The 10,000-nt window shown below is 43.6% G+C and overlaps 1 protein-coding gene across 5 annotated transcripts in view; it reads right to left on the reverse strand.

Annotated features, from left to right (window-relative positions):
* septin12 (septin 12) overlaps window positions 1–10,000 on the reverse strand; it is a 185,411-nt gene that overhangs the window by 64,801 nt on the left and 110,610 nt on the right. The window contains exon 1 of one of the 5 annotated variants that reach the window (XM_031821079.1): window positions 7,384–7,752. The exons of the other annotated variants lie outside the window; for them this stretch is intronic. Coding sequence (XP_031676939.1) covers window positions 7,384–7,393 — 10 coding nt within the window. The 5' untranslated portion in view covers window positions 7,394–7,752. Of the gene's footprint in view, window positions 1–7,383; window positions 7,753–10,000 lie in introns of those variants that run through there. 5 annotated transcript variants of the gene reach the window in all.

Genomic DNA, 10,000 nt, shown 5'->3' on the forward strand with positions numbered 1-10,000 from the left:
ATGAACAGAGAAGAGGAGAGATGATGAACAGAGGAGAGATGATGAACAGAGGAGAGATGATGAACAGAGGAGAGGAGAGATGATGAACAGAGGAGAGGAGAGATGATGAACAGAGGAGAGGAGAGATGATGAACAGAGGAGAGATGATGAACAGAGGAGAGGAGAGATGATGAACAGAGGAGAGGAGAGATGATGAACAGAGGAGAGGAGAGATGATGAACAGAGGAGAGATGATGAACAGAGGAGAGGAGAGATGATGAACAGAGGAGAGATGATGAACAGAGGAGAGGAGAGATGATGAACAGAGGAGAGGAGAGATGATGAACAGAGGAGAGGAGAGATGATGAACAGAGGAGAGGAGAGATGATGAACATTTTTTATCAACCTTTACAAACATGTCTATGAATTATAATTCACATTTCCTGCTTCTGTAGAGGACGATAGATAATAGTTTCTATACATGTAAACTCTTGTTGATGGTCCATCCTCCTCCAACTGGCTGTCATTAACATCAGACGTAGTGAGACGTAGGTGTGTTTACTGTTGTAGTGAGACGTAGGTGTGTTTACTGTTGTAGTGAGACGTAGGTGTGTTTACTGTTGTAGTGAGACGTAGTGAGACGTAGGTGTGTTTACTGTTGTAGTGAGACGTAGGTGTGTTTACTGTTGTAGTGAGACGTAGGTGTGTTTACTGTTGTAGTGAGACGTAGTGAGACGTAGGTGTGTTTACTGTTGTAATGAGACGTATGTGTGTTTACTGTTGTAGTGAGACGTAGTGAGACGTAGGTGTGTTTACTGTTGTAGTGAGACGTAGGTGTGTTTACTGTTGTAGTGAGACGTAGGTGTGTTTACTGTTGTAGTGAGACGTAGTGAGACGTAGGTGTGTTTACTGTTGTAGTGAGACGTAGGTGTGTTTACTGTTGTAGTGAGACGTAGGTGTGTTAAACTGTTGTAGTGAGACGTAGTGAGACGTAGGTGTGTTTACTGTTGTAATGAGACGTAGGTGTGTTTACTGTTGTAGTGAGACGTAGGTGTGTTAACTGTTGTAGTGAGACGTAGGTGTGTTTACTGTTGTAGTGAGACGTAGTGAGGCGTAGGTGTGTTAACTGTTGTAGTGAGACGTAGGTGTGTTTACTGTTGTAGTGAGACGTAGGTGTGTTAACTGTTGTAGTGAGATGTAGTGAGACGTAGGTGTGTTTACTGTTGTAGTGAGACGTAGTGAGACGTAGGTGTGTTTACTGTTGTAGTGAGACGTAGGTGTGTTTACTGTTGTAGTGAGACGTAGTGAGACGTAGGTGTGTTTACTGTTGTAGTGAGACGTAGGTGTGTTAACTGTTGTAGTGAGACGTAGGTGTGTTTACTGTTGTAGTGAGACGTAGTGAGGCGTAGGTGTGTTAACTGTTGTAGTGAGACGTAGGTGTGTTTACTGTTGTAGTGAGACGTAGGTGTGTTAACTGTTGTAGTGAGATGTAGTGAGACGTAGGTGTGTTTACTGTTGTAGTGAGACGTAGTGAGACGTAGGTGTGTTTTACTGTTGTAGTGAGACGTAGGTGTGTTTACTGTTGTAGTGAGACGTAGTGAGACGTAGGTGTGTTTACTGTTGTAGTGAGACGTAGGTGTGTTTACTGTTGTAGTGAGACGTAGGTGTGTTTACTGTTGTAGTGAGACGTAGGTGTGTTTACTGTTGTAGTGAGACGTAGGTGTGTTTACTGTTGTAGTGAGACGTACGTGTGTTTACTGTTGTAGTGAGACGTAGGTGTGTTAACTGTTGTAGTGAGACGTAGTGAGACGTAGGTGTGTTTACTGTTGTAGTGAGACGTAGGTGTGTTTACTGTTGTAGTGAGACGTAGTGAGACGTAGGTGTGTTTACTGTTGTAGTGAGACGTAGGTGTGTTTACTGTTGTAGTGAGACGTAGGTGTGTTTACTGTTGTAGTGAGACGTAGGTGTGTTTACTGTTGTAGTGAGACGTAGGTGTGTTTACTGTTGTAGTGAGACGTAGTGAGACGTAGGTGTGTTTACTGTTGTAGTGAGACGTAGGTGTGTTTACTGTTGTAGTGAGACGTAGGTGTGTTTACTGTTGTAGTGAGACGTAGTGAGACGTAGGTGTGTTTACTGTTGTAATGAGACGTATGTGTGTTTACTGTTGTAGTGAGACGTAGTGAGACGTAGGTGTGTTTACTGTTGTAGTGAGACGTAGGTGTGTTTACTGTTGTAGTGAGACGTAGGTGTGTTTACTGTTGTAGTGAGACGTAGTGAGACGTAGGTGTGTTTACTGTTGTAGTGAGACGTAGGTGTGTTTACTGTTGTAGTGAGACGTAGGTGTGTTAACTGTTGTAGTGAGACGTAGTGAGACGTAGGTGTGTTTACTGTTGTAATGAGACGTAGGTGTGTTTACTGTTGTAGTGAGACGTAGGTGTGTTAACTGTTGTAGTGAGACGTAGGTGTGTTTACTGTTGTAGTGAGACGTAGTGAGGCGTAGGTGTGTTAACTGTTGTAGTGAGACGTAGGTGTGTTTACTGTTGTAGTGAGACGTAGGTGTGTTAACTGTTGTAGTGAGATGTAGTGAGACGTAGGTGTGTTTACTGTTGTAGTGAGACGTAGTGAGACGTAGGTGTGTTTACTGTTGTAGTGAGACGTAGGTGTGTTTACTGTTGTAGTGAGACGTAGTGAGACGTAGGTGTGTTTACTGTTGTAGTGAGACGTAGGTGTGTTAACTGTTGTAGTGAGACGTAGGTGTGTTTACTGTTGTAGTGAGACGTAGTGAGGCGTAGGTGTGTTAACTGTTGTAGTGAGACGTAGGTGTGTTTACTGTTGTAGTGAGACGTAGGTGTGTTAACTGTTGTAGTGAGATGTAGTGAGACGTAGGTGTGTTTACTGTTGTAGTGAGACGTAGTGAGACGTAGGTGTGTTTACTGTTGTAGTGAGACGTAGGTGTGTTTACTGTTGTAGTGAGACGTAGTGAGACGTAGGTTTGTTTACTGTTGTAGTGAGACGTAGGTGTGTTAACTGTTGTAGTGAGACGTAGTGAGACGTAGGTGTGTTTACTGTTGTAGTGAGACGTAGGTGTGTTACTGTTGTAGTGAGACGTAGTGAGACGTAGGTGTGTTTACTGTTGTAGTGAGACGTAGTGAGACGTAGGTGTGTTTACTGTTGTAGTGAGACGTAGGTGTGTTAACTGTTGTAGTGAGACGTAGGTGTGTTTACTGTTGTAGTGAGACGTAGTGAGGCTAGGTGTGTTAACTGTTGTAGTGAGACGTAGGGTGTGTTACTGTTGTAGTGAGACGTAGGTGTGTTAACTGTTGTAGTGAGATGTAGTGAGACGTAGGTGTGTTTACTGTTGTAGTGAGACGTAGTGAGACGTAGGTGTGTTTACTGTTGTAGTGAGACGTAGGTGTGTTTACTGTTGTAGTGAGACGTAGTGAGACGTAGGTGTGTTTACTGTTGTAGTGAGACGTAGGTGTGTTAACTGTTGTAGTGAGACGTAGTGAGACGTAGGTGTGTTTACTGTTGTAGTGTGAGACGTAGTGTGTTTACTGTTGTAGTGAGACGTAGGTGTGTTACTGTTGTAGTGAGACGTACGTGTGCTTACTGTTGTAGTGAGACGTAGGTGTGTTAACTGTTGTAGTGAGACGTAGTGAGCACGTAGGTGTGTTTACTGTTGTAGTGAGACGTAGGTGTGTTTACTGTTGTAGTTGAGACGTAGTGAGACGTAGGTGTGTTTACTGTTGTAGTGAGACGTAGGTTGTGTTAATGTTGTAGTGAGGACGTAGGTGTGTTTACTGTGTAGTTGAGGACGTAGGGTTGATTTACTGTGTAGTGGAGACGTAGGTGTGTTTACTGTTGTAGTGAGACGTAGTGAGACGTAGGTGTGTTTACTGTTGTAGTGAGACGGGAGGTGTGTTACTGTTTGTAGTGAGACGGAGGGTGTTTACTGTTGTAGTGAGACGTCGTGAGACGGAGGTGTGTTTACTGTTGTAATGAGACGTATGTGTGTTACTACTGTTGTAGTGAGACGTAGTGAGACGTAGGTGTGTTTACTGTTGTAGTGAGACGTAGGTGTGTTTACTGTTTGTAGTGAGACGTAGGTGTGTTTACTGTTGTAGTGAGACGTAGTGAGACGTAGGTGTGTTTACTGTTGTAGTGAGACGTAGGTGTGTTTACTGTTGTAGTGAGACGTAGGTGTGTTAACTGTTGTAGTGAGACGTAGTGAGACGTAGGTGTGTTTACTGTTGTAATGAGACGTAGGTGTGTTTACTGTTGTAGTGAGACGTAGGTGTGTTACTGTTGTAGTGAGACGTAGGTGTGTTTACTGTTGTAGTGAGACGTAGTGAGGCGTAGGTGTGTTAACTGTTGTAGTGAGACGTAGGTGTGTTTACTGTTGTAGTGAGACGTAGGTGTGTTAACTGTTGTAGTGAGATGTAGTGAGACGTAGGTGTGTTACTGTTGTAGTGAGACGTAGTGAGACGTAGGTGTGTTTACTGTTGTAGTGAGACGTAGGTGTGTTTACTGTTGTAGTGAGACGTAGTGAGACGTAGGTGTGTTTACTGTTGTAGTGAGACGTAGGTGTGTTAACTGTTGTAGTGAGACGTAGGTGTGTTTACTGTTGTAGTGAGACGTAGTGAGGCGTAGGTGTGTTAACTGTTGTAGTGAGACGTAGGTGTGTTTACTGTTGTAGTGAGACGTAGGTGTGTTAACTGTTGTAGTGAGATGTAGTGAGACGTAGGTGTGTTTACTGTTGTAGTGAGACGTAGTGAGACGTAGGTGTGTTTACTGTTGTAGTGAGACGTAGGTGTGTTTACTGTTGTAGTGAGACGTAGTGAGACGTAGGTGTGTTTACTGTTGTAGTGAGACGTAGGTGTGTTAACTGTTGTAGTGAGACGTAGTGAGACGTAGGTGTGTTTACTGTTGTAGTGAGACGTAGGTGTGTTTACTGTTGTAGTGAGACGTAGTGAGACGTAGGTGTGTTTACTGTTGTAGTGAGACGTAGGTGGTGTTTACTGTTGTAGTGAGACGTACGTGTGTTTACTGTTGTAGTGAGACGTAGGTGTGTTAACTGTTGTAGTGAGACGTAGTGAGACGTAGGTGTGTTTACTGTTGTAGTGAGACGTAGGTGTGTTTACTGTTGTAGTGAGACGTAGTGAGACGTAGGTGTGTTTACTGTTGTAGTGAGACGTAGGTGTGTTTACTGTTGTAGTGAGACGTAGGTGTGTTTACTGTTGTAGTGAGACGTAGGTGTGTTTACTGTTGTAGTGAGACGTAGGTGTGTTTACTGTTGTAGTGAGACGTAGGTGTGTTAACTGTTGTAGTGAGACGTAGTGAGACGTAGGTGTGTTTACTGTTGTAGTGAGACGTAGGTGTGTTTACTGTTGTAGTGAGACGTAGGTGTGTTTACTGTTGTAGTGAGACGTAGTGAGACGTAGGTGTGTTTACTGTTGTAGTGAGACGTAGGTGTGTTTACTGTTGTAGTGAGACGTAGGTGTGTTTACTGTTGTAGTGAGACGTATGTGTGTTTACTGTTGTAGTGAGACGTAGGTGTGTTAACTGTTGTAGTGAGACGTAGTGAGACGTAGGTGTGTTTACTGTTGTAGTGAGACGTAGGTGTGTTTACTGTTGTAGTGAGACGTAGTGAGACGTAGGTGTGTTTTACTGTTCTAGTGAGACGTAGGTTGTGTTTACTGTTGTAGTGAGACGTAGGTGTGTTTACTGTTGTAGTGAGACGTAGGTGTGTTTACTGTTGTAGTGAGACGTAGGTGTGTTTACTGTTGTAGTGAGATGTAGGTGTGTTTACTGTTGTAGTGAGACGTAGGTGTGTTTACTGTTGTAGTGAGACGTAGGTGTGTTTACTGTTGTAGTGAGACGTAGGTGTGTCAACTGTTGTAGTGAGACGTAGTGAGACGCAGGTGTGTTTACTGTTGTAGTGAGACGTAGGTGTGTTTACTGTTGTAGTGAGACGTAGGTGTGTTTACTGTTGTAGTGAGACGTAGGTGTGTTTACTGTTGTAGTGAGACGTAGGTGTGTTTACTGTTGTAGTGAGATGTAGGTGTGTTTACTGTTGTAGTGAGATGTAGGTGTGTTTACTGTTGTAGTGAGACGTAGGTGTGTTAACTGTTGTAGTGAGACGTAGTGAGACGTAGTGAGACGTAGGTGTGTTTACTGTTGTAGTGAGACGTAGGTGTGTTAACTGTTGTAGTGAGACGTAGTGAGACGTAGTGAGACGTAGGTGTGTTAACTGTTGTAGTGAGACGTAGTGAGACGTAGTGAGACGTAGGTGTGTTTACTGTTGTAGTGAGATGTAGGTGTGTTTACTGTTGTAGTGAGACGTAGGTGTGTTTACTGTTGTAGTGAGACGTAGTGAGACGTAGTGAGACGTAGGTGTGTTTACTGTTGTAGTGAGACGTAGGTGTGTTTACTGTTGTAGTTAGATGTAGGTGTGTTTACTGTTGTAGTGAGACGTAGGTGTGTTTACTGTTGGCACAAGATGGCCGCCCAGTTTAGCCAGGGCTTCTTTCTGAACCTGTCTCTTGGCGAGACGACAGTTTCAGCATCTACTGCTTCATCTACTGCTTCCTCTACTGCTTCATCTACTGCTTCCTCTACTGCTTCATCTACTGCTTCCTCTACTGCTTCCTCTACTGCTTCATCTACTGCTTCCTCTACTGCTTCATCTACTGCTTCCTCTACTGCTTCATCTACTGCTTCATCTATGAATAAATACTGATGAATCAGTTTAACCAGGGCTTCCTCTATCCCCTGTGAATAAATACAGATGAATCAGTTTAACCAGGGCTTCCTCTGTCCCCCCCTGTTCCTCAGAGTAGAACCACAGAACCACAGATTAAATGATGTGATAACACACGTCTTTTTGATGACGTCTTTCCTCATAACAACACACACACACACACACACACACACACACACAACACACACACACACACACACACACACACACACACACAAAAGAGTGTTGAGCAACAGTTAGCTCCACAGCGACAGAGGGGGTAGAGACACAGCCCTGGTAAAATGGTGCCACACTTTACATATGAAAGAGCAGTGAGATTCAGCAACATGTGCTGTATCACATGGCCACAACCACAAAACATTCACTAGTCAACAACTAACAACAGAAACCTTCCTCCTAAATACTTAAGACCAAAACACACAGCTGTTCAAATTAAACCAAGACATTCTTTTCATTTCACTTTTGAAGAAAATCCCATTATTCAGAAAAAACATGCATTGTAAAACAGCCAGGTCCAGACTGTTGTCCCCCACACCCCCACCCCTTTTCCCAAAGTGGACCGATCCAGTCAGGTCTCAATGGTTTGAAGAGGAATTGAGATCGGCCCATAGAGGCCGCGGGGGGAGGATATAAAAGATTCCTACCTTCTCTCATTCACAAAAGCCAGTCCGATTCCTGTTCTCTCTCTCCACGCCCCAGTCCCCAACCATACAGCTGCCTGCCCACCAGGCAGAGAAGAAGCCAGTCCTTATTGTGCTTCTCTTTATCCACTCACTCGCTTTCCTGAGCTGGAGAGGCGATGGGGAGGATTTGAGCTGATGCCTCTAATACCTCTACCTCTCTCTGTCTCTGTCTGTCTCTCTGTCTGGCTTTCTCCTTCTCTCTTGCACTACCTCACTGTCTGTCTGTCTCTCTCTCTCTCTGTGTGAGTGTGAGGGCGGGCGTGATGGCTAAAGCAGTTCACAGCCATTCACATGCAGATTGGCTCAAGGAGCTTCCACTAATCCAACAGAGGACTTCACCTCTCTGCTGCCCTCCCTCCCCCCATCCCTCCCTCCCCCCATTCCTCTCTCCTTTCTAAGACTCATTTACACACCAGTAGCTGGGTCGTCAGACAAGTGTGAATTGGTGTGAATGTCTGTGTATTTAAATGTGTTTGTGTTTGTGTGTGTCTATCGAGAGAGAATGAGAGCTCCCTGCCGACTACAGATTCAAGCCCAGAAGTAATTGACCTATAAATCAATAAGTAGAAAACGCAGCCGTTCTCTGAAGGAAGTAGCTGGTGTGGACCCATACAACACCCCCCTTCTGTCTCTCATCTCTCTCTCTTTCTCGTCTGTGACTACCACTCTGTGATCAAATCAACAGTTTTATTTCTCCACACAGACCGGTACAGTATATTTCAGTTATCCCTACAGCCTCCAGGAACGAGATGCTATTTACACCTTACAGTTATTAAGAAAATCAGGAAAAAATTATTAAAACTCCAGAAAATTGAGTCAAGCAAGTTTCTCTCTCTCTCTATTTCTCTCCCTCTATTTCTCTCTCTCACTCCACCTCTCTCTCTCTCTCTATTTCTCTCCCTCTATTTCTCTCTCTCACTCCACCTCTCTCTCTCTCTCTCTGTTTCTCTCTCTCTCTCTATTCTCTCCCTCTCTTTCTCTCTCTCACTCCACCTCTCTCTCTCTCTCTATTTCTCTCTCTCACTCCACCTCTCTCTCTCTCTCTCTGTTTCTCTCTCTCTCTCTATTTCTCTCCCTCTCTTTCTCTCTCTCACTCCACCTCTCTCTCTCTCTGTTTCTCTCACTCCACCTCTCTCTCTCTCTCTCCCTGTTTCTCTCTCACTCCACCTCTCTCTTTCTCTCCCTCTGTTTCTCTCACTCCACCCCTCTCTCTGTTTCTCTCTGTTTCTCTCTCACTCACCTCTCTCTCTCTCTGTTTCTCTCTGTTTCTCTCTCACTCCACCTCTCTCTCTCTCTCTGTTTCTCTCTGTTTCTCTCTCTCTCCCTCTCTCTATTTCTCTCCCTCTGTTTCTCTCACAAATTAATTACTTATATTACTTAAAAATTAATTACTTAAAAATCTGGATTTTTGTTTTAGATTCCGTCTCTCACAGTTGTAGTGTACCTATGATAAAAAAATACAGACCTCTACATGCTTTGTAAGTAGGAAAACCTGCTACACACATAGTTACATAGCAGTATGGCTACACACATAGTTACATAGCAGTATGGCTACATACATAGCTACATAGCAGTATGGCTACACACATAGCTACATAGCAGTATGGCTACATACATAGCTACATAGCAGTATGGCTACATACATAGCTACATAGCAGTATGGCTACACACATAGCTACATAGCTGTATGGCTACATACATAGCTACATAGCAGTATGGCTACACACATAGCTACATAGCTACATAGCAGTATGGCTACACACATAGCTACATAGCAGTATGGCTACATACATAGCTACATAGCTGTATGGCTACATACATAGTTACATAGCAGTATGGCTACACACATAGCTACATAGCAGTATGGCTACACACATAGCTACATAGCAGTATGGCTACATACATAGCTACATAGCTGTATGGCTACATACATAGTTACATAGCAGTATGGCTACACACATAGCTACATAGCAGTATGGCTACACACATAGCTACATAGCAGTATGGCTACACACATAGCTACATAGCAGTATGGCTACATACATAGCTACATAGCTGTATGGCTACATACATAGTTACATAGCAGTATGGCTACACACATAGCTACATAGCAGTATGGCTACATATATAGCTACATAGCAGTATGGCTACACACATAGTTACATAGCTACATAGCAGTATGGCTACACACATAGTTATATAGCTACATAGCAGTATGGCTACACACATAGTTACATAGCTACATAGCAGTATGGCTACACACATAGCTACGTAGCTGTATGGCTACACACATAGCTACATAGCTACATAGCAGTATGGCTACACACATATGTACATAGCAGTATGGCTACATATATAGCTACATAGCTACATAGCAGTATGGCTACACACATAGCTACATAGCAGTATGGCTACACACATAGCTACATAGCAGTATGGCTACACACATAGTTACATAGCCATATGGCTACACACATAGCTACATAACAGTATGGCTACACACATAGCTACATAGCAGTATGGCTACACACATAGCTACATAGCAGTATGGCTACACACATAGCTACATAGCAGTATG

The sequence above is a fragment of the Oncorhynchus kisutch genome, unplaced genomic scaffold (assembly GCF_002021735.2).
Source record: "Oncorhynchus kisutch isolate 150728-3 unplaced genomic scaffold, Okis_V2 scaffold3838, whole genome shotgun sequence".
Taxonomy (NCBI): domain Eukaryota; kingdom Metazoa; phylum Chordata; class Actinopteri; order Salmoniformes; family Salmonidae; genus Oncorhynchus; species Oncorhynchus kisutch.